The sequence below is a fragment of the Cricetulus griseus genome (genome assembly GCF_003668045.3).
Source record: "Cricetulus griseus strain 17A/GY chromosome 1 unlocalized genomic scaffold, alternate assembly CriGri-PICRH-1.0 chr1_1, whole genome shotgun sequence".
Classification (NCBI taxonomy): domain Eukaryota; kingdom Metazoa; phylum Chordata; class Mammalia; order Rodentia; family Cricetidae; genus Cricetulus; species Cricetulus griseus.
This window is the reverse complement of record NW_023276807.1, coordinates 193231133-193255982: the sequence shown is the minus strand read 5'-3', so window position 1 is coordinate 193255982 and position 24850 is coordinate 193231133. Positions and strand designations below refer to the sequence as shown.

General features: G+C 37.1%; 1 protein-coding gene across 22 annotated transcripts in view; it reads right to left on the bottom strand.

Annotated features, from left to right (window-relative positions):
- Nucleotides 1-24850, bottom strand: part of Slmap (sarcolemma associated protein) — a 123434-nt gene that overhangs the window by 11505 nt on the left and 87079 nt on the right. For 13 of the 22 annotated variants that reach the window (XM_027389634.2, XM_027389633.2, XM_027389637.2 and 10 more), the window contains 7 exons: nt 19456-19515; nt 14990-15070; nt 14681-14740; nt 6559-6681; nt 4694-4768; nt 3636-3956; nt 2781-2898 (listed from right to left, as the gene is read on the bottom strand). In XM_027389634.2, coding sequence (XP_027245435.1) covers nt 2781-2898; nt 3636-3956; nt 4694-4768; nt 6559-6681; nt 14681-14740; nt 14990-15070; nt 19456-19515 — 838 coding nt within the window. The remainder of the gene's footprint in view (nt 1-2780; nt 2899-3635; nt 3957-4693; nt 4769-6558; nt 6682-14680; nt 14741-14989; nt 15071-19455; nt 19516-24850) is intronic. The other 9 variants (XM_035453390.1, XM_027389641.2, XM_035453392.1 and 6 more) reach the window with 1 other exon arrangement.

Sequence of the window (24850 nt, the reverse complement as noted above, 5' to 3'; positions counted from 1 at the left end):
GTTTGATTCTCTGCATCCACACTGCAGTTCACAACCATTTGTAATGCCAGTTCCAGGGTATATGCTGCCCTCTTCTGGCTTCTGCAGTCAAAGAATGCACACGGTGTACATGTACACAGGCAACAAAACACCCAGACATAAAAAGCATTTTTTTTTAAATATAAGATTTTCAAAGTGACAGTGTTACGCCTTTTAGAATGAAACTTAATCAGATTCATTACTAAAAACAGTACAGAGTATATATTTCACTCTGCTTATATAATGGACAGATCATTAAGGATGAATCTGATACTATCAGGACAATAAACATAGGTAACTAAAGGGCTTTTAAGACCCTGTGTAATGAGAAGCTTAGCAAATAAATGTACAGTACTCAGACAGAAATGTTCAAGAAACAGAATTAATATATCTTATGTACTTTATGTGAGTGTAGACAGATGACTTGAATAATGACATGTATTGATATAGTGTACCTTTCTAGAACCCATTGTTTTGTTTTGGTTTGTTTGTGAGATGGGTGTCTCACAAGGGATTCTTCCTGCCTTAGCATCCCACATAGCTGGTTCTCCAGGCAAGCAGCATATACCCATCTGAAGTCTACATTTGAAGCCATATGCTTCTACTCAAAAGGAATCTGTAAACATGATTTTGAACATTTAAGTAAAGTGACATAATTTTAAAAGAATAGTACTTTAACAGTGCAGATTTCAATTAATCACATCTCAAAAAGGAGAGATCAGGAGGTTCAGAATCTTTAAATATTAATACTTTAAAAACAAAAATAATTAAGTAACACAAACTAGATTGGGCATAGCGACACACAACTAAATCCTAGGACTAAGAAGGCTGAAATAGGATAAAGTTCAAGCCCAGCTTAGGCTACCTAATGAAATTCTGTCTCAAAACACACACAAGCAAAACAATAAAAATATCAAACAAAATAAATTCACCTAAAAATATGTTGTAAATGTAAAGAACTTGGATATCTGGATGATTGACTTAGAGGAAGGCTGAGGCAGGAGGATTGGAGTGAGTTCATGGCCAGCCTGGGATACATAGTTAAGTCCTAGGCCAGTCTAGACTACAATATAAAAGAAAACAAAACAAAAAACCAAGCTGGGTGTAGTAATTAATGCCCACTTGATAGACTGAAGCCAAACAATTAGCAAGTTTAGGACCAGCCTTGGCTACATATCAAGTTCAAGACCAGCTTGGGCTTCATGACACCCTATTTCAAAGTACTAACAAATAAACAAAACCAAATTCTTTACATGTGCTGCCACACAGGTAATCAATCCATATGCATGTGATGGGAGATGTCCTTCTATATGCTGTGAATTTATGGTTTGCTCCATTCTCTGACCTTCAGACAGGCTTTATTTGTACAAACAAGATATCACCACACACATGTAAGCATATGTGTATGTATTGTGTATGTATGTATCTTGTTCTCTTCCTACTTTAGGCATTGCTTTTATTAACTTTCATGTTACAAGTAAACATTTGTTTTACTCATTAATTACCACCATATATTCAAAATGTAATATACATAAAATACATGAAAGGACTAAGCAAAGTAATAGCATTAGAAGAGAAAAATCAGGGCTGAGATAGGCTCAATGGTTAAGAGCACTAGCTGGTATTCCAGAGGACCCAAGTTTGAGTCCCAGCACCTCATGGCAGCTAACAACTATCTGCAACTCTAGTTCCAGAGAGTGACTATAGTTCTACAGAATCCAATGCACACTACATATGCAGGCACTACATATGCAGATATATATTATTCTTACTTACAGAAAGCCAAAACATATATACACATAAAAATATTTAATCTTAGAGAAAATCAAAGTGCTTTATGGATCCCTATGCTGAGATTTCATAGTGTTACAATGTGGTGCTTTAGAGAATAAACCAGCAGATCGTGCTCCTTTGGGTGTTTCCTTACTGATTTTAGGAGGGGTGAGGCTAACCAAACTATAGAGCTAAAAGGACATTGAACTCCTGGTCTTCCTGCCTGTTTCCCAAGTGCTGGGATTACAGGGGTGTGCCACCACATAGGGGAGAGAGAGAGAGAGAGAGAGAGAGAGAGAGAGAGAGAGAGAGAGAGAGAGAGTTCTATGTATATGTATCAAGATATATGTTTTTGTAAATGTATATGTACAGGTGTGTCCATCTATTCCTGCATAAAGGAAGACCAAAATCAGTGTCAGATGTCTTCCTTTAAAGACAAGCTCTTACTGAACCTGGAGGTTCCTGTTTTAGCTAGGCAGGTAGAATGTCACTCTCTCAAAATCTCTCTATCCTCCCCCTCCCTTAAGCTAGGAATAGAACCCACAGTCTCAAGTCCTCTAGTAGTTTGCTATATTTCTAGCCACATCCTTTGTGATTTAGAAGCTAAATTTATCTGTCTGATGGTAAATTTTTTGTTATAGATCACCATTCTTACTAACAGATCAATGGAGTGAAAGAACAATCATTTTATATGTGAAACGTACTGCCATTTTTGTTAAAAGGGAAATTTCTGATTTGGATCTGTGCTGTTGGTTTTCAGCAATGGGGAAAGGTACAGCAGAGGCATCTAACTGGATCTGAATTCTAGGATATTCCAAAAGGATAGGTGGCAAAAGGAATAAAATGATGATGTAATATTTAATGTTTAACTTGTCAAATAACAGGTTTGGCTGAAAATTTTGCTCCAAAATGGTATTTAAGTATCAAAATTTATTTTACATAAAAATTAAACATAAATATTTTGAAGTTAAAGGGAAATTCTTACATACTTGTGCAATTCTTTTTCTTGCTGCTGCAGTTCTGACGACAACAAAACGTTTTCCTTTTTTAGAGAATGGCATTCAGTTTCCAATAGATTCCATTCCTTTTTCAACTTTTCTAGTTCACCTAAAACAGCCCAAAATGTATGTGTTAATATAGAAGCCAAAATACACCGTATTCAAAGGAGACAGAGCAACATTTCAGAGAACACATTTCCTCTCTTAAAGTATGCAGGTCTTTATAGGTCAGTCTTTGCTTCCTATCACTCTGCTCCTTGAGAAGCTATCACCTTAAAAACAAATGTTACTTTCCCTACTTCACTGTGTTTGTTTGTTTATTGGCCAGTAGGTTGCTGTGTAGCCCAGACTGGCTGGGAAGGATGCATGTAAACCAGGCTGGCCACAGACCCACAGAGCACCATCTGCCTGTGCCTCCTGAACACTGGCATTAGGTATGCCTGGCTGCTTCATTGTTTTAAGACAGTAATGTTAATGTTTGCCTGTTTTGACATACAACTTAGGATACAACCCAGGCAGGCCTTAACTCATAATCCTCTGGTCTCTACTTCCTAGTTGCTGGGATTATGGGTGTGCACCATTGTTATGACATATACTCAATAGCATTATAAATGATTAATAGTATATACCTATAAAAATACATTTTTCACAGAACCTGTAGACCTGCAAAATGATGTACCTGTAGCTCTAATACTAATTAGTAGAAGCCCTGGTTTATGCAGTTACCTTCTATCAAAGAGTAGGAGCTAGCAGGTGTAGGCTGGGACAATATGCTGTGACTAAGTGCCACCCCCTCTACTCCCTGAAAGCAAGAGTTAGGAGCTTTGTGCCTAAGAACTCACTCACCTTGTAACCTCGTTGCCTCCTCTCTTTGCTGGTCTTCACACTGCTGACACCTAAGCTGGAAACTGCTCTGTAAACTGGAGATTTCTTTCTCATATTCAGATGCTGCTTTCCTCCAGTTCTCAAGATCCGCTCTCACCTTCTTAAGCTCTTCTTGCAAAGAAGCAAAGTCAGTGTCTCGCTCCGAAGCAGCCTTTGCTGCTGCTTGATGAAGGAGCAAAATCTCATCTTGGGCATTAAGCAATTTATCTCTCGTGCTGGAGATTTCAGTGTCCTTTTCCTCTTGCAGATTCTCCATATCCACATGTAACCTCTGCAGCTGGACTGTAAAAGTGTATTATCTATCATTTTCTTAAGTTCATAGGAGTTAAGAACAAAATTACAACATATTACAGGCCACAGCTATTATGCAGCCTTAACTCTCACAGCTGTATCTTTTGGTTAAATTACACAAGCAATCAGTGATAGACATAAATGCCAAAAGGCTAGAGTAAATTTTATTTTCCCCCACAGAGATAATATTTATTTTAGTGCTTTTAGTTATTCTCTTTGTTTTTTCAATGCCTTCATATAGATATTAAAAACAAACATTAAGTAGAAAGGGATATATATATATATATATATATATATATATATATAATATATATGGAATATATATTTTTCTGTCCTTTTGCTGATAAAACTATTTGGGGGGGAAGAGGGTGAGACAAAGTTTTATTTAGCTCAGGAAAACCTCAAATTCATTATGTAGCTGAGGTGGGTCTTGAACTCATGACCTTCCTGCCTCATCTCTTGAGGCTGAGATTACAGGCATGAAGCACCACAGTTAGCATCACCCCTGCCTTTATAACTCCAGTGTCTAACAATGGATTAATGAGACAATCACTCCCTTTCATCTCCTCTAAAGGAAAAATGTCCAAGAACCCAGTATGACAGTTTCTAGGGAAGGACCAGAGCCATGACAACTGAGGACCCTCTGCAATCTCACTTCTATTCCTTTTCAATCACTGAACCCAAAAAATAACCATGGTCGGCTTAAACAGTCTTGGGATGCCCCGTACCTTGAAGAACCTGTATTTGTTTAGCAGATTCCTCAACTTGACTTCGATAGGCTTTACGTTCTTCTTCCAAAAGTGCTAAAAAGCAAAAACAAGGTGTATCTAGTTTTGTGAGTTAATGAAAAACATTCATAATTGCACAGCTAGAAATTCTAAGATTTTTCTTTTAAAGTTTACGGAAAGACACAAGAGTTAGGTGATAAGTATTATCAGTATTAGCCATTAAGATTTTAGAAACACAAAACAATAGTAAGTAACAAATCTATAAAATCTAGTTACAGAGTTTCTATATACTGTATCACCAAGAAGCCTTTCTTATACAAGAAATATCCTAATTGTTAATCATCACTGACAGCACACACTTATAATCCCAAATACTGGGAAGACTAAGGCAAAGAAGCTCACAAGGTCAGCCTCAGCTACACACTGAATTCAAGGCTAGCCTAGGCTACGTTGTAGGACCCTGTCTACAAAAGAGAGTTAGGAATATATCTCAACGGTGGAGTGCTTCCCTACTATACACAAAGGCAAGTTCTAACATCATTAAAAAAATAATAATAATCTATTAAGAGCCAAGCATGGTACTGCACACTTTACTCCAAGGACTCAGGTAATAGACACAGGCAGATTTCTGTGAGTTTAAGCCAGCCTGGTCTATGTAGCACATCCCTTGCCAGCAAAGGATATGTAATGAGACCCTTATCTGGAAAACTACAAACAAATTTTAAAAATCACACACCAAACCAAAACATAATAATAATAAAAAAAACCCAAAACATAAAATTCTTGTGAGAAAGGAGTGTGTGTGTGTGTGTGTGTGTGTGTGTGTGTGTGTGTGTGTGTTTGTGGGATCTAGGGATCAAAGCCAGGGTTTCACTAAGCTAGCCTGGCCTTACACTGAGCTCTAGCTACCTTGAGCTACAGTCCTAACAGCTCATTAAGACAGCAATGTCTAAGAACCAGGAAAGGAAATAGTCATAAGAAGATCCTAGCTTCTTCTTGGCATTTGAATTATTCTTCAACTCAGGAAGGACATCTTATGAAACCTAAGAATGCCATAAGAATCCATGAGATCTTAGGATTCTCCATGATTTTCACTGCCAAAGGGCAAATGCCGAATGCTAAGGAAGCATAAACTCCAGAGAACGTTGAGGTCCCCACTGGCAAATAGCCACGAGGAGAAGTGGCCAAGATGAGAAGATCCTATTTCCCCCCCCCCCTTCTTTTTCAGTCAAGCTTCTCAGGCTGGCCTCAGACTTGCGCTCTTCTTTCCTCCACACATGCCACTGTGCTCTGCTCAGGAGAATCCATACCCTGAACACTGGCCACAACCTTACTGCTAAATAAATTCCCTGCCCCAGAGTGAACACGAATAATTAGACAAAACTCAATTCATGGGGTTCCCATCCAAAAAAGAAAAAAAAAAATCTAAAATATGAAATGCTATGAAATCTGAAACTTTTGACCCCAAGCATTTCAGACAAGGGGCATTCAGCCTATAATGAGCATGTAATCAACAATGGAGGTCTTTTGTTGTTAGAGTTTTTTTTTTTTTTTTTTTTTTGGGGGGGGGGCATTCCCAGACAGAGTTTTTCTATGGTTGGCTTGGAACTTGCTCTGTAGACCAGGCTGACCTCTGGCTCTAGAGAGTTGGGATTAAAGGTGTGCACCACTACTGCCACAGTCCTTGTCTTACCATCTGAAATGCAAGCTTAGAAGGAAGGTTGACTGGGTGTCTGAGAACAAGCATAGCAAAGCCCTTGCTCTGGAAACCCTGTGGTGCCTCTGGGCTCTCTGAGTTCTGTGATATCAAATCACATGTGCTGTTTTCGTAAGCCCCCAGGGAGTTGGAGTGATGTTGATCTCACCTTGAAGTTCAAAGCATTTTTGTTTACTTGCTCTAGCTAGCTCCTGGGCTTCAATCAATTCTTTTCGAAGATGCTGAATTTCTTGTTTGGCCTCAGTTTCTGACTGTGTACCCTGCAAGTCATCTGACAAAAACATGTTTATTTTAAAAGCAAGTGTTAGTTGCACTATAATCTCTGTAGTTAAAAGTCAGTGTTCTTTTTCACGTTTAGACACACACAGCTAGCTAATCACATGGCACAACTGAGTTAAATAAAATTTAGAAGCAAATTAGAGTAAGCATATTAGTTATTTTTACCTTCAACAACATAGAGTTAACATGGATACTAGTACTATAAAATACAGAAATTAACATACATTTTATGACGTACAGCTCCTGTAAAACTTGAAATTTGGTGAGATAAGCATAACATTGTTCTCCATCAAATTTCTTTTTTTATTTTATTTTATTAGTTCAAATTTCTAATTATATTTATTATCACTATTTTTATTTATGTGTGTGTGTGTGTGTGAGACAGAGAGAGAGAAAGAGATAGAAGAGAGAGAAAAGAGAGGCATGCATGCCACAGTACATATGTAGAGGCCCAGAAGACAACATAAGGAAGTTGACTCTTCAGCTCCACCATGGGGGTCCCAGGGACTGAACTCAGGTTGTCAGGCTTAGCAGCTAGTGCCTAATTTACCCTATGAACACTCTCTTCAGCTCCTTCTCTATCAATTTTGAAATTTAACATAAGACAGAAAAACTTTACTTGGCACTAAATAAAAATGGAAAAACAAAAGAAATTCTTCTCCAAGAAAGAAATGTGTTGTAATTTAAGAAAAGCGGTAAGAGAGAAAAAGACGCCATGCGCCAGGGTTCAAGCAGAGGAGTCTTTTTATTACGGAAAAGGATCAAGGGGAAAGGGAGGGGGGAGACCAGTTCTGGGGACAGGAACAACAGGAGAAAAGAGGGGCAGAGAAAGGGAGTGTGGGACAGACAGACAGAGGAAGGGAGGTTAAGAGAGAGAGGAGGATGAGAGGTGGGCAGGACCCTTTTCAAGGGGAACATAGAAGAATATGTACAAGTATGCAGCTAAGAGCATATCCTGTCAGAACCCCAAGGACAGGCCAGTAGAGATGCCAGAGCACTAACAAGAACTAGCAAGGCGCAGCAGGTAGAGGCACTTGCAAGCAGACCCCAGGATCTGGTGTGCTGTGTGTGTTTGTTTTGAGGCAGTCTCACTCTGTGTTCCTGTGTAATCTGAATCTCAGTATGCAAGCTAGGCTGGCATGAGATCTACCTGTCTCTGCCTCCTGAATGCTAGAATTAAAGGTATGCACACACACACACACACAAAAAAAAAAAAAAAAAAACTAGTTTTAAAAAGTATTATAGCAATGTTACTTGTAGAATACAAAACAAAATGTGTGTGTGTGTGTGTGTGTGTGTGTGTGTGTGTGTGTGTGTGTGTGTGTGTAATAATTTTTAAAGAGGAGACCATCTGAGGTGTTGGACGGAAGGAAGAGTAATGGGGAAACAAAGTAGTTATGGTTTAATTTTTAAAAATTAAAAAAACAAACTGTCAACTCTAAAAACACAATACAAACTAGACTGGATGTTCCACTGTATCTAATTTGTAACCAATATCATATCACAGCAAATAAAAACATACTTGCTGAATTATTAACTGATGCCACCTTAGTGATTTAATTAAAATAAATTTAATCCAACATTACATCTCAAACAAGCCATTTACCTAACTTCTTTCCTCTCTAGTTACTCTGTTGTTCATCTTTGCTGTATTAAAAGTTCTAGTGGGGGGCTGGAGAGATGGCTCAGAGGTTAAGAGCACCGACTGATCTTCCAGAGGTCCTGAGTTCAATTCCCAGCAACCACATGGTGGCTCACAACCATCTGTTATGAGATCTGGTGCCCTCTTCTGGTGTGCAGGTATACATGGAAGCAGAATGTTGTATACATAATAAATAAATAAAATCTTAAAATAAAAGTTCTAGTGGGCTGGAAAGGTGACTCAGAGGCTAAGAGAGCTTTAAGCAACCATGAGGAATAGAGTTTAGATTCTAGCACCCGGGTAGGTAACAAGCTGGGTATCTTGCAAATGCCTGTTAGTGCAGCACTGAAGGATCTCATATCCTCTTCTGGCCTCTGAGTACACACAAGCATACATACCACACCCAACCAAAAAATATATGCATATATAACACATCCACACACAAACTCAGACATTTAAAAATATTTTGGCTATAGAACATTGACCAACATCATCCAGTAAGTCATATTTTTATATTGAATTCTAGTTGTGTTTTACATTCTTTTGCTTGCAAGTAGTTCAGCTATACTATACAGCAAGTTCCAGCTTAGCCTGGACTATAGGGTGAGATCTTGCAGCAAAAAGAAAAAAAAGTAAAATAAAGGTTCTTATTACAGTAGGAGGCAAGACAATAAATATATAAGAAATGATACAGCTATTAAAGCATTCTTTGACCCCTACTATAGCAGTAACTAATCTGGTGAAAATAATTAGCATATGCTAAAAAACAAATAGTAACATATCTGAGGTTTAATGGAACATGTATGTAGTCACAGGCAATTCTCCACAAGGTATTTATTGGTTACAAGAAGAAAATTAGTTACTTTACAAGGAGAAACCTGGGAAACACCTTAAGTACTCAAGGTTAATATTAACAACAACAGAGCAATATTGGGCACTTTCTGACATGAGACCTAATTTTTCTATTAAAAAAAACATAGTTTGGCCAGGCAGTGGTGGCGGATCTATGTGAGTTCGAGGCCAGCCTGGTCTACAAGAACTAGTTCTAGGACGGCCTCTAAAGCCACAGAGAAACCCTGTCTCGAAAATCCAAAAAAATAAAATAAACATAGTTTGAACCTAGTCATAAAGAGGCATTAGTCCTCTGGGGACAGGAACAGCAGGAGGAAAGAGGGTCAGAGAAAGGAGAGGGGGGCAAGGAACAGACAAGAACAGAGGGGAAAAAGAGAGGGTGGGAGGTGGGCAGAGCCCTTTTAAAGGGGAACATAGAATATACACAAGTATGCAGCTGAGAAACATTTTAAATGTCACACGCTGTTAAAAATTGTTAATGTCATGAAACTCAATGGAGACTGGAGAGACCTGACAAAAGCAACATGTGATTCAGGACTATCTTGTCATGGCACATTATAGAGACAACTGAAAAATGAGAATAAAGTCTGCAGATTGGAGTAGAGTAACACATCAATGTTAACTTCTTAATTTTGAGAACAGCATAACAATCACATAAGGGGAGCTAGATATGTGTAGCTAAGTATTTAAGAGTAAAAGTTATCATGTCACCAATTAGTTCTGAATGATCCACAGGTAAAAGGAGAGACAGGGAAAATAATGATGAATAAAATTTGATAAAGTGAACAAATATGGGTGTAATGCTTACATTTCAGGAATTTGAATGAAGAGTGTATGGGACTCTTAGTCCTAATGCTGTAACTTTTCTATAGGTCAGGAATTATAACAAAGTAAAAAAATTAAAAAGAAAATGCATACATTATTTAAATATAGGAAATATAGTACAATATTAAAACTTACCAAGTTTGCATTTTTTAATAATTTAAAAAAAATCTCTTAATGTAGGCAATTCTAATGCCACTAGTAGTCTTAGGACAAGCCCCAGTCATTTCTTACTAAATTTCATCAGCTTATCTTGCCCTTCTGCATTTATCATCACAAGCACAGTAAGAGTAAATGAATTACTGTAACAGCTAAAGGAAAGCTGTTTTGCTTTAATGGATCCTCATAAATGAGAAATCCATCTCTGAAATCTATATAGAGATAATTCTTGTCCACAATATAACACTTCCCATGATAGACCACACTATGAGACAAAACTATCACAGCACTTTGCTTTCAAATGAAATACTAAGGAAGTGGGTTTTATACCAAGTAATCACATTTTAAAGGGAAAATACAATCAATGCCATAATGCACTGTGCTCATACTGGGAGCACTGTTTGCAAATTAGTTGTCTAAACTATATAAAGGACCAACATTTTAACAAAAAAAAAATAGGACAACATGTACCAACCACATCACACAGACACAGAAGTAGTACTACTACTGCTGACTAAAATGTTTACAAAGTAAGTTTGGTGCAATAAACATAAATGACCACATTCAAACTAATCATATAGGTAGTGTGCAAATGTCCCCTCTAAACAATCAAGAGCCAATTTTTTTCAAAGACTAGTAAGAAATCTTTTTGTGCTAAGGTTGATTAGCCATCTGTTTTTCCAAAGTTTTCTGAAAAAGTGCTTTATTAGTTTAGTTAACTGAGTGTAAGTCTACTCTCACAGCACCCTATTTTTTTCCTAAAAGAGGACTTTTGTTTTTAGTCAATCTACTTCACAACTTTGGGGAAAGTCTGGTGATGAGTATTAGTGGAAAATGTTTAGACAAGGGTAAATGCAAGCCTTCTGCAGCCTAATTTATTTTCTATTGTTTCGTTTGTAGGATGAGTCTGATAATTTACCCTATTCCTTTAAGTGAGAATTCCAAGTTGTGTGTGGTAGTGTACCTCTACAATCCTAGCACTCAGAAAGCTAGTGTACTGCAGGCTTGGGAACCTGTCTCAGCCATCCCATACCTAAACAGAAAATTCTGTCAGGCTATTGCAACTAATTATATAGATTACAAACCATAACCACACATAATAAAGCACAGTTTAAATGTTTCTAGTAAGTTAGAGTGAATGAGTATTTTTAGGAATATATAAAACTCTTACAAAGTAAAAATAATAATCACCATTTAAAGTAATGGTGACTATTTCTTGACAACACTGATAAAATCCACCTGCTCCTAGTCAAGCATGTAATGACTTAACACTCTATTCTCTCTTTTTAACGATTTTTATTTTATGTGTATGAGTGTTTCTCCTGCATGTATCCAAGCACACCACATTCACACCTGGTGTCCATGAGAGTCAGAAGGGTATTGGGTCCCCTCAAACTAGAGTTATGGATAGGTTGTAAACTACTACGTGGGTGCTGGGAATCAAACTTGAGTCCTCCAGAGCAACAAGTGCTCTTAACCATTGAGCCATTGCTCTTGTCTTTTAACATTCTGTTCTCAAAAATCAAGCTGCAGGGCACTGGAGAGATGGCCCAGTAGTTCAGAGTGTGTTCTGCTTTGACAGTTCAGTTCGTAGCACCCACAACAGGCAGCGTAGCACCCACAACAGGCAGCTTACAACCTCCTGGAACTCCACCCCAAGGAATCTGATAATCTCTTGTGGCCTCCACAGGTACCTGCACTTAAGTGCACTTAACTCCACAACGACATACACATATTACTTAATTAAAAACAAAAAAATCTAAAAATAATTTTAAAAAACCAAGTTGTAAAATCTTTCCATCTTATTAAGAGGCAGATGGGCCTCTAAATTTACTACACAGTTGAAGACAGCCTTGAGTTCCTTATCTCCTGCCCTCCCAAATGTTGATACTACTATATTATAGGCATGCACCACCATCTAGCTTCAAAGTCTTTGAAAAGCTGTTGTTAAAAATACTATTTCATGTCAGGTGGTGGCAGCGTACTCCTTTAATCCCAACACTCAGGAGGCAAGGCAGGCAGATCTCTTGTGAGTTTGAGGTCAGCCTGGTCTACCAAGCAAGTTTCAGTCAGTCTCCAAAGCTACACAAAGAAACCCTGCCTCGAAAACAAACAAACAAACAAACAAACAAATACTATTTCATTAACAAAAGTTAGCAATCACATAGAAATGTAAGGAAGGGGGGAGAAAGGGAAGCAAGGAAAAAGAGACAGAGGAACAGTGTGAGTGTATGTGTGTTCCTGCACACAAACATGGTGTATGGGTGGATAAACGAGTGCACACATGTGTATTTGTGAATATAGATGCCAGAGGTCAATGTTGGGGGTCCTCCTCTATCTATACATATACATAATTAAAAGTAAAGTAAATAAAAAAGCATTAATAACAGTTGAATAAAATAAACACAATCATAATGCTACTTAAAAATGAATCCAAATTTAGCTGACAAAAAGATTTAAAAGATTTCAGTTAGGAGGCCTGGGAAGTCTATGGGACCTCTTGCAGTAGAACCAGTATTTATCCCTAGTGCAAGAATGGACATTGGGAGCCCATTCCTCCATGGAGAGATACTCTCTCAGCCTAAATACACGGTGGAAGGCCTAGGCCCTGCCCCAAATGATGTGACAGACTTTGATGATCCCCCAAGGAAGGTCTCATCCTCCCTGGGACGTGGATGGGGGTTGGTGGGGAGCATGGGAGGATGGGAAGGAGAGAGAACTGGGATTGATGTGCAAAATAAGATTGTTTTTAATTTAAGTAAACATATATATAAAAGATTTATGTAGCACAAAAGATCATGTAAACTGCTACCTTTATGAGTATTTATTACTTTAATTTCATCCTTTCTTATTTTTTCAGTTCCCATAAAGCACTGAGATTCTGTTCACCTCTGCCCAGTATCAGTTTTGTCTGTTTAACAGCGTTCCCTTTCCCAGTACCAGACTGTTTGTTTACTTGTTTATTTGTTTTTGCATGCTGGGAATCTTGCAAACCCAGGGCTTTGTTCCACAGTTGCAGGTACTCTAACAACAACATACACCCTCACCCCTTTTTTTCCAGTATCAATAACATCTTATATATAGTTTTGCATTTCTGTTAAGATTTCTAAATTGTGCAAACATTCATTTATTTTAATTACTATAACATAAAAAAAAATGCCTTTCAACCCAAGAGTCACCTAGGAGCTGACAGATCAGTAAGTAAAGGAAACTGATCAGACTGAAGGACACACTGGCTGCCTGGGTCAGCATCCTCGGGAACTTCCAGGGATTGTGGAATTCAGTCAAAACTGATTCCAGCAGCCAAGTGATTTCCAGCCTCCATGGAGAAGGAGAAAGTAAGGAGGCCTTGAGAGAAGACTGGGACTTGGTTACATAACAAGGCCAGCAGCAGGGTCAGGCAGGGTGAACTGAGCTTCCTCCCTCATATCTCAAAATTCAGAGTCTGGGCGGTAAGGTCCCTTAACAGTCCCACTAGAACAATGGGTATGTGTACACAAAGAAACTTCCACAGCTACCAGTTGTTCTACTCCCAGAGAGCTTCCTGATTGGGGTTAGTCCACTACTCCCCCATGTCCATCCACTGAACTGAAACTTTGTGCAAAATGAGGTAATAAAAACCAGCATATATTCATAATCATAGGTTTAGCAAAATGACTTCCACCTAAGACACTTTAACATACTTATGTAAATAGTTGATAGCTCCTATCCACTTCATTCTAAGAGTAACTACCAAGATATAAACGCATTTCCATTTTAGAGGTGAGACAAGAAAAAGGTTCATCACAACACCTCTCGGTCCAGTGAGAGAGAGAGACTCAATCTTCCCCGGGGATGAGGCCTTAATTGGTTATCCAATTACTAAGTCCTCAGCCCTGAAACCACACATATGCAGGATACACTAAACAGGGTGTATTCACAGATTTATGCAAATACACATAACAACAATAAGTAAAGGAAAAGAGAACATGAATCTGAGAGGGAATGGGTGGAGCATAGAAGGAGCTGCAGGGAGAAAATAGACAGGGAAATGATATAATTACAAAAAAGAAAAAAAAAATCTTAGCCCCAAATTTCTCAAAGAATCTTGAAAACTTATTGAGACAGAGAAAGACCAGCAAAGTTTGACATTTAAGGACTTCTACCACATGATAGCAGAGAGGATATACAGTTTCTTCTAGTAAGCTAGGAGTTTTACCTTACGCTAATTATGTTAAAAAGACAAACATGTTTCTATTGGAAACATGAGGAAAAACACAAACACAACTGCATTTCAGATTCAACCACTTACTGCTTTATCTTCACTGAATCAAATTATTCTGTAAGTTAAATGTGTATACATATTTTTTAGCAAGCATTGGGCACCAACACTTTACATTTTAGTTTCCCCAACTTTACACAACCTTTTTTAATCCGTAAACTAATGTAAAGCTTCACATATACATGAAACAGATTTTGTGGCAAAAAGTGAGTCTAACATCCTGGTTTTAAATGTTGTGAAAACACATTAAAGTACCTTTTAAAAGAGACACTTTAGCAAGGGGTTCATTTAGGTCTTGCTCATCCATCTGGGCGTCTACAAGAGGGAGAAAGAGAATTATAGACTTCTTAAATCTATCAGCAAATTATTATTATCATAATAAATAAAAAGTATATAGTTGAAAATAGTTTTAACAAAATAGCCAAGATTTTACAGAGGGATCTGATAAGTCAAAACACTGCTTTTTCATTAAAAATGAACTCTGAGATTTTCATCCACATTAATCAATAAGCCAAAAATTGCCAGGAAACTGTTCAGATCTGTAAGTACTAAGTTAAAACTCACCTGTAGTGTCGTCGCTGCTTTTTTCCTTGCTCGGACTCAGAGTATCTGATAAGTCAGATTCCTTTGCTCTTGCCTGGTTTTCTATTAGGAAAAACACAAGTCAAAATATTATTATAATTCATCACTTCCTATCAAGAAAACCGCTTTAAGCATGAGTGCTCAGAATCTATGCCTATGCAAAATAGTGTTAAAAACCAACTAAAATCACTGAATTTCCTTGTTCTTCACCACCCGATCCAAAATGCAATGCTGGTTATTTCTTAGAGCTCGCAGCAAATCATGTTGTGGGTTCTGCCTGCTATGCAGAGGGCTGGGGCTCTTATTCAAATCTGTCCACTTATCAACTGGGAACAAAAAACGCAGCAAGCTTTGTTACAGTAATCAGGGAAGCACAACAGATGCAGCAAAATTCCCAGGGCAATGAGGACACTGTCTAAAAATGATTGAAGGGAAAGGCTGGAAGCTTAACTTAGTGCAGAGTCAAAAATCATTCTAAAACTCACAATTATAAAAGTATCCATTAAAATGATCAGCCCATTTCTAAAGACAACAATGAATGGGAATTACAAGAAAGGGCACCTGTTTGAAAGGTTTTGCTGGTGTTTTCAAGAGCTACCCTGCCACATCTGGCCAAATCTTTCTAGGCCATTGCTTTCAAAGGTCCAATCATAGATCAACAGTTTATTAAAGATGAGGACTGACTAAGTCACAATCAGTAGCATATCTATATAGTCTATGGCATTCTTTAGGACAGAGATTACAGAGGTCATTCCCTCAACTAAAATTCTACAACATCGCTTCTAGGCTTCAACTAAGCTTCATATTGCAAAATTTAGCTAGAATGTCATCCCTGTATTGATTCCCACAGGAGTTCAGTTATGCAAGTTTCTGTATAAGATTTACCGCTTACTTATGAATCTCCTGCCTCAGCTAGTAAGTGCTGGGATTACAGCCCATACCCAACAAGCTATGAAGTTTTTGTTACATGTGTATTATCAAGGTCCAGCAGCACAACAAAGGTATGAATCAATGCTTGTTGCTAGAGCTGGGTATATTAGGGTATTTATTAACTTCACTAAATCCATTCAAGAATGAAACAGAAGACAGAACAAAACAAATGATAGAACATCTATTTCTTTTTAAAACGTGTATTTTTGGTCATGTGTAATATTAAAAAGTTATTACTAGAGCTAGAGAGATGACTCAATAGTTAAGACATTGCCTTGCTCTTCCAGATGACCTGAGTTAAATTCCCAGCACCTGACTTGGTCAGCTCACAACCACCTGTAACTCTAGCTCCACAGGAGCTAACACATTCTTCTGGATTCTGAGAGACCCTGCACTTACATGCGTATGTCAACAGAGACATACATATAAAAAACATATAATCTAAGAACAGCAAAAATCAATCTTTAAGAAGTACTATTTTTAGTTAAATATAGATGTGTGTGTCTGCATATGCATTCATGCACACAAATACAAGTGCCTACAGAAGCCGTAGGGATGAAATCACAGATGGTTGTGAAACACCTAATGTGGGTGCTGGGAACTGAATTCTGGCCCTTCGAAAGAGCAGTAAGCATTCTTAACTGCTGAGCCATCCCTTTTAAAAGTATTTTTAAAATTCATTGGTGATTGATTTTTTTCTCTGAAGTATTTCATCATTAAGATACATATAAAAGAAAATGGAAGAACTAGCAACATAGTAACAAAGCTACTCCTAAACTGAGAAACAAATGTGGTGACTATTGTACTGTATCATGAGTAGGCACAACTTCCAGAAAACAAACATACCAACCATAGGCCATTTCTGTGTATATCACTGGACCCATTACATGGAAAGAAGGTAAAGCTGAAGATTAAGAAGGAAAAAGAATTCACATTTTTTTGCTTTTGTTTTAGACAAGGTCTCACTCTGTATCTTAAGCTGGCCTGGAACTTGCTATGTAGCCCAGAATAGCCTCCGATTCATGGCAATCCTCCTGCCTTAGCCCCCCGTATGCTAGGATTAGAGTACCAAATTTAGCTGTATTATCCTTTGTCCAACATCAAAACAATGCTTCCTGCTTTATAATCAAATTCCCATAAAAGGCCAGCAAATGTCTCAGCAGATAAAGGCACTTGCTTCCAAGCCTGACAACCTTAGCTCAATTCGCAGAACCGACATGGTAGGAAAGAACCAATTCACACATGCTGTCATCCATCCTGTATATGCTCATGCCATGCAATGCAAGTGTGCCCCCCACACCCACAAATAAACACATAAATGTTTTTTTAAGAAGACCACAAAAATCCTGTAAGTTAAATTTCATTTTACAAATGAGGAAAGTAAACTTAGGCATGCTGGGACACATCCCTAGCACTGAGGGATGCTGACATCAGGGCATCATGGCTTTGAGTCCATTCAATGATACGCAGTGAGATTCTGTCTCAAAAACAAAACAACCAACCTAACACAAACACCAAGAACACTGGGGAAACTTGAGATTTAAAGATCTAAAGTGAGTTGCCTGAGTATATAGTTAGTAGAAATACCTATTTGCATCCCTTTTTACTTCTAAGCTACTGTGGATATATAATGACAGTAACTTAAGTTAGTCCTTAATCAGAAAGCACAAGCAAGACATGATTATATGCCATGTTAAGTGAAGCCTTCAAAGAAAACAGTATGACTGGTAACAACTGATAGTTTAATTCTTAGCAACTGTCATTTACAAGGGAAAGAAAACAAAGTCCATAAAAACCACTAAATGATTTTTTAAGACAAGTAATTTAGTCCAATTCAAGAGAAATATTTTATAGCTAGATTGAAAACATTTAAAAATATAACTACAGTGGCTACTCAGCTTGCTCTCAGTATTCTAGCAATGTGAAAAATATTAACAAATGTTGACTAATAAAATGTAAAACTTACATTTATATTATTATTCTTGGAAAATGAATTAAGTTCACTTGCATGGAATTATCTGCCATAATTTATTTAATAAACATCTGACTGAAACAAAGAGCCTTGAACACTTTTCCAGTTTGTTCCATAAGATAAAAACCCAGCCAAATGTAGCCGTTCCCATTTGTAATCTCAGTACTCAGGAGGCTGAGACAGAAGCTCAAGGATAAACAAAGCTACATAGTGAGAGCCTTTCTCAACCAAAAACAAAACCAAGACCCAAAAGTAGAAATGCTGAATCAAAACAGGTTCTTCAAAATTTTCTAAATGTATTTTAAATCCATCATTTTTTTAAAATCAGTAATGTTGCACACATCTTTTGCTAAAACTTCACCTGATTTCAAGCAAATATATTCTATTCCAGAATGCATGGAAGTACTAAGATAGCAAGGCACTTTTCCTAAGGAAGCACCAGTCAGTCACCTTCGTCCTCTGCTTTGCTTCCAGTGTGAAGCGTCAGTTACTCAATCAACAGATTAGAACAGGGACTTAGGTAGTGAAGTAAAGGCTATTTTAAAATCTGTTCTCATCTCACTTGAATAAGATGAAATAAATTGCATATGTACTAAAAATAGTTCACTGTTCTGAAACCTAATGCTTGTTTGCCAGAACAATATTAGCATTGCATGGTCTGTGCATTCTTTCTCCTAATATGGCATCCACTGTGCGCAAAACTCATAATAAAAGCTACCAGATATTTGAATGACACAATATGTTTAAAAACACTTTAAAAAGCAAACCAACCTCTGACAATACCAAATACACTAAAATCAAGCATTAAAAACTCTTGAGCTTTCATTGTTTTAACTGACTAGGGTTGTGAAGCTAGTTTTAAATTTTATGCTGGCAAAGTCTGATGAAAGTTCCATTCTAACAATGAACACATCCCACCAGATTTATTAAACTAGTTTTCCTATGCTTAAAAGTAACAGTATGATGCTTTAAACCTTAAATTTCTTCCCTGAGTTTAACAACTGTAATAAAAATAAAAATGAAAGAAAAGAAAGAAAAAACTAATTTGGAGAATTATTGGACTGTTAATTATCAAATATAACATGATTTTACATTGACAAAATTCATCACATTTGTTTTAATCAAATTGAAATAACAAAACAGAAAAATACTAAATATCATAAGGAATGTTAAAGATATAATAATTTTCAAAATAAATTTTAAGTATTTTTCACTGATAAAAGTTCTACATTGTATTGACTAAAATTTTGAGATGAAAACTGAAAACACTGTAGAAATGAGACAGAAAGGTCAAAAGCAAACCTACCGTAAGCATTAAATTTAAAACCATACACAAATGCCTACATTAAAAAAAAAAAAACTTTCCTATTTTTTTTCTTAAAATGGACATCCAAATATTTCATATAATATCTGATACTGTTGCTAGATTAACATTTTATATACTATAAGAAATAAATTCATGGCTAAAATACAACAACTTTAACAATTTAAACTAACTTTCATTATCCAAAGTAAATGTCAGACTAGAGGGAAACAGGAAACGAACCTTTCGAAAGCTTTGATTCTTCTGCCACTTTGGTTAAATGCCCCTGGACAATCAGCTTCTCTGCCAAAGAAAATAAGCGTTACTACCCAAGCTCAAACAGAGCCACATTCCCCGAGTGGAGCAGGGTAACACATTCCATGACCAAATTTAAAGACGATAGCATTTCCCCTGTGACCAAGCTTCAATAAAAAGCTAGAACCTAGAAAAGGAGCTAGAGAATTGAACTCACTAGAACAATCAAATTAATGCAGAAAAAAAGAATATGCCTTCTGTTTTCATTAGATATCATCGTATTGTAAAATCTAGACCTTTGTATAAAGGAAACAAAGAAAAACATTGTAATCTCTTTATGCATGAGTATTAAATTGAAATAAAGGAATTTTGAGAGGGTAGTTCACTTAAAAGAAGAGAAACAATGCTATACCAACAGTTCACTCTTTCTTGTTGATACAATTCAGAAGAGTCTATATAACATACATCAAGAAAATGGATGATTTTAGAAGAGCTAGCCATCTAAAAGAAATTTTTAAAAAATAACTGTACTTTACTGAGTGCTCTTTGTAAACATTTAATATATGTTTACAACTTACTTGAAATTATCTTTTCACATTCTTCATTTCACTGAGGCAGGTAATATAACTAACTATTCTGCATATTTCATTCTTCACTCCTGAATATCAGCTGATGTCCTTCAGTCAATTCCTTTGCACTCTGAGAAACAATTTTTCTCTTCTTTTGACTCTTCAACTTAGTCTGCACCCACTAATCAATGACTGAAATAACACTAACACCAACACCAACACCAACACAATCTCTTGGTTTGCCCAAGTCCACAGCTCCTTTTCATTTCATTTCTTACAGGTTGTTTATCTGCCTTTCTTAAAAACAAAGATAGGCTCTTAAGAGGGAAGGGTAGTAGGAACTGAAGTAGAGTCTTGTAGAAAACAGGCAACACTGAGCAATATTCCCAGCCCTCTTTGTACATTTTATTTTGTGATATAAGTTGCCTATATTGGCCTTGAACTTGTGATTCTCCTCCTTCATTCTCCAAGGTAGTTAGGAATACAGACCCATGCCACAAGATCCAATTCATAGACAATTTGAAGAGGCACTAGTCCTACAAGACATGAAGCCTAACCTGCCCTATCTGTTCTCTGTCTTATTCTACTCCACTCCCAAAATATACTTCCTACAAGCATTAACTTTTAACCATTTTCCTCTTATTTACATCTGCATTTATTTATCTGGTTGGTTGGTTGTTTGGGTTTTTTGAGACAATATGTCACTACAGAGCACAGAATAGCCTGGAACTCAAGTCTTTCTGCCCTACTTCAAAGTGATATTAACAGGCTTTATTTCCTTCCTTAAACAACACTCAGTATATTAGTTTAAACACTTTTTAAAACTAATATTTTTTTTCAGTCTAAATTCTCACAGAAACAAAATTCCTGACATTATCATACATATATCCATCCCTCCCTTCCCCCATTTTTGTTTGTTTGTTTAAAGATAGGGTCTCACTATGTAACCCAGGATGGCCTCAAATTTCAGATCTTCCTGCCTCAATCTCCCAAGTGCTTATTTTACTGCACCTAACCTGGCTTTTCTCAGCCTTTTAATTTTACTGCCAACTGTACCCTGCACTGTGCCCTGACCCTGATTCCAAATCTTTGTTTTATTCTCTTTTTATTATTGTAACATAACTTCTGATAATTTCAAGAAAAGGAATGGACAGGGGTAAGTGATTTGTCACTCTTTTCCTCTGAAATGCTAGTTTTCTACTACTACTCCAAAAGTTATCTGACAGTTTAACTAGGCCTGACAAAATGATTTCCCTTCCGGGTTTGAAAACCTGCACTGTCCTGCTGTTTCCTAGCTTCCACTTGGGTGAGTTCAATGATGAGTCCTGTCCCTCATGGATGGTAAGGATTTCTAGTGCTTACAAATGCCAGATCTTCCTGTCCTTTCTCAGAACCTGGGGGTGACATATCCCAATTCTGTGGCAGTAAGAAAGGTCTATAAGACCTAGGCTAGCCAGGTCTTAAGAGAAGATGGGAGTTTCCTACTTCTCACTCATACCCATAACACAGTGCAGGAACTCTAGAATCATCTTTTGAGATGGCAACATCATGGTTAAGACTATTAACAACTTTCATAAACCCTGAGTAACGATGTGGCACAAAGTGTTCTCATCACAACAGACAAGCAACATAAATGAGAATTAAATGCTTAACAGATTGAGCTATTAAGAATCCAGAGATTGCTCAGTGCAAGAGCTCTTGCAGAGGAGCCAGTTCCATCCCATCATCAGCATGGTGGCATCCCCATCTCTAACTCCAGTTCCAGGCGATCTGACACTCTCTTCTGGTCTCCATGGGCACCAGGCATGCACACATTACAAACACACATATGTAGGCAAAATAATCATACATACAAAATAAAAATAAATCTAAAATGGCTGAAAGGCACTTAAGAAACTGCTCGACATCCTTAACCATCAGGGAAATGCAAATGAAAACAACTCTGAGATACCATCTTATACCTGTCAGAATGGCTAAAATCAAAAACACCAATGCACTGTACTTTTTAAGTAATAAAATCATCTTTTTCATGTTTTACAGAAATACCTACATTTCCGAAAAAAAATAATTAATTGTTAAAAAAGCTTTCTTCTGCTTTATATATTTCCCCTAATTCTTCCCTGGTCATATTTTCCTGTTTCTCTTATATTCAAACCTGGCAGAATTCTAGAAGCATGAACAGGACACATGGCAGTTCAGGAGACTTGTGAGTATCGGTACCTGTATGAACCAATAAAGGAAACAAAAGGCATACTATTCTTTAGGTAATCCATATCCTTGCTTAAAGCACCTCTCCCCCTCCTGAGCTCCTAGTGCCTTTGGTGTCTAAGCTGTATGTTTAACTTGCCTATTCCCTGCAGAGTAGGAAACAGAGAAGAATCCCAAATCTCTTACACACAATTTTTTTTTGGGGGGTGGGGGGGTGGGTATTCCAAAATTTTGTTGGTGCCTATGGCTTGCTGTAGCCTTTTCTTCTATTCTCTTTGTCTTCATGACCTTTTAAGTCTTTTGTTATAAATGGATTCACTCAATATATTTAATCAAACATTTATAACTGCCTTTTAAAAACTACTTTTACTCCCAGACACCATCCACTCACTCCCATATGTCTGCCCACTCCTTTCTTAGCCTTTCATTGCCTTTTTCTCCATCTGGCTATAATTTAAATATGTTTATTTGGGCTCAAGATTTTTGTTAATGTCAATAAAACTCATTTTTTCATAACCTTTATTACTTGCAATTGAACTATTTCTAAAGGTTGGTGGCAAGTCACATGTTCTCTTAGTTTCCATAACATAATCTATTCTCTACTTTCTGGACATCTTCACCCAGAATCCCACAGGGACTTAATCTCACCATGGCTAAAGCTGAATTTCTATTCTCTTCCTTTCTTCTAAATAATGTTGGTGTCCTTCCTCTCCTTACAATGTTCTTTATTTAAATCTCTTTGACAGGATGCTGCAGCTGACCACTATCTCTACCTTCTTCAATTCACTATAAATTACTGGTGGGAATATAACAATTCCTTCAAACATTACTATGTGCCATGATAACAAAGATGTGATAAATCAAGGAATTTGGTTTAAGGAGAGTGGGGAGGTATCCTAACACAAATCTGACAGATTTCATAGTTGCCTAATTATAGGAATATAACTCTTCTGTTTTTTTTTTTTTTTTTTCAACTACGCTGATTGTTTTAAAGATCAAAAACACAGTTGGGTGATGGTGGTACACACTTTTAGTCCCAGCACTCCTGAGGCAGAGGCAGGTGAATCTCTATGAGTTCAAGGCCATCCTGGTCTACCGAGTGAGTTGTAAGACGGCCAGGGCTACAGAGAGAAACCTTGCCAAGCTACATGACTGGCATAGAGAATGAGGAAACAGGCTACTGAAGGAAAAGTTTCTACTAACATCTCTCCACAGTTCCAAACATATATGTATCTCCTCCCTCCTGGTTCACAAGATTATGTGATTATGTGCCAAGAGTAGAAAGCACCCAGGAAATATAGTCTGAACTAAGTTTCAGAATAATGTCATGAGGTGGGTACTACCACCTCATTTTGCAAATGAAAGAGTTAAGTCTAAAGGAGGTTAAATTGCTAGGAGTCATACTTTCGGTGAAAAACCATATCAAGATTCCTCTCATAATATTATAAATGGAAATGAGCCAAAGTCACCTGAAGGGTTGTTTTTAAAAAAGCAAATACCAAAAAGAAACTTATTAGAATAAACATCAAGATATAATTAAACTAAAACGTTATAGTTAGTATTCAACATCAGCTAGCAAAACACAACTCACGAGCAAAACCACAGCTTCAGAACTTAACAGAAGGGCTCCATGTTTGCATTTTAATAATTCAGATATGTACAGTGCTATTCATTTCTAGTGTAGTGAAATTAGTTAAAGCAATCCTTGCTATAGAAGACGGACATTCTGGAAGCTGTTTTAAAATAAGAGGAAAAGAGGAAAAAGCAAAAAAAAGAAAAGGATTTAGAATTCAAAGATAGATGATAACATGGTGAAAACAGACCAGTTTCAACAACAGGATTGTTTCTGCAAAGATAGCACTGTAATAAATTTACAATTGTTCTCATCGGGCCATTCAAGTATTAAAAGAACTGTCAACAACTTTCAATGTATCCTAGACCGGACAAACTAAGATCAAAGAGAACAAATATTAGCAACATTGAACTCTTTAAAAAGAAAAAAAAAAAGCAATGTTTGCCTATGATGTGAATATAAACTACTTTGAGTACAGAGCCACAATTACTTGTTTTTTATCATAAATAAATTGATCAGGTTTAGAAAAATAAAAACTTTAAACTATAGTTTAAAAATCTGTTTCATGTAGAGTATATACTCAGATAACCCTGAGTCTGTCCTGAGGCTGACCTCATAGAGTGATGCACAGTGAATACTGAGTTACCAAGCAACAATGATTCACTGGATTCCTCTAAATAAGGCTTCAGTTTCAATTAAGAGTGAAGTCCTAGCCAGAAGAAGGTAATGGAAGAAACCTACAGAAACAGTGACTATAATTTCAAAATGAGGAATGGGGCCAAGAAAAAAAATTCAAACAGTAAGAAAAAAACACCTGGAGATAATGAAAAACAAACATGGATCTCAGAATATAAAGGCATGAATTTCACCTCAGGCACTTGGTAATGCAATCAAGGAGATGACTCTAGGAAAATAAACAATTTGTCTCTACAAAGCAGACCCTTTGAGAGGAAAGGTTTCTGGCATCTAGCAGCAAATTCTCTGCCCTTGTGAGGACATACAGCAGCCAGAGACTCCAAAGAGGCAGGCATCT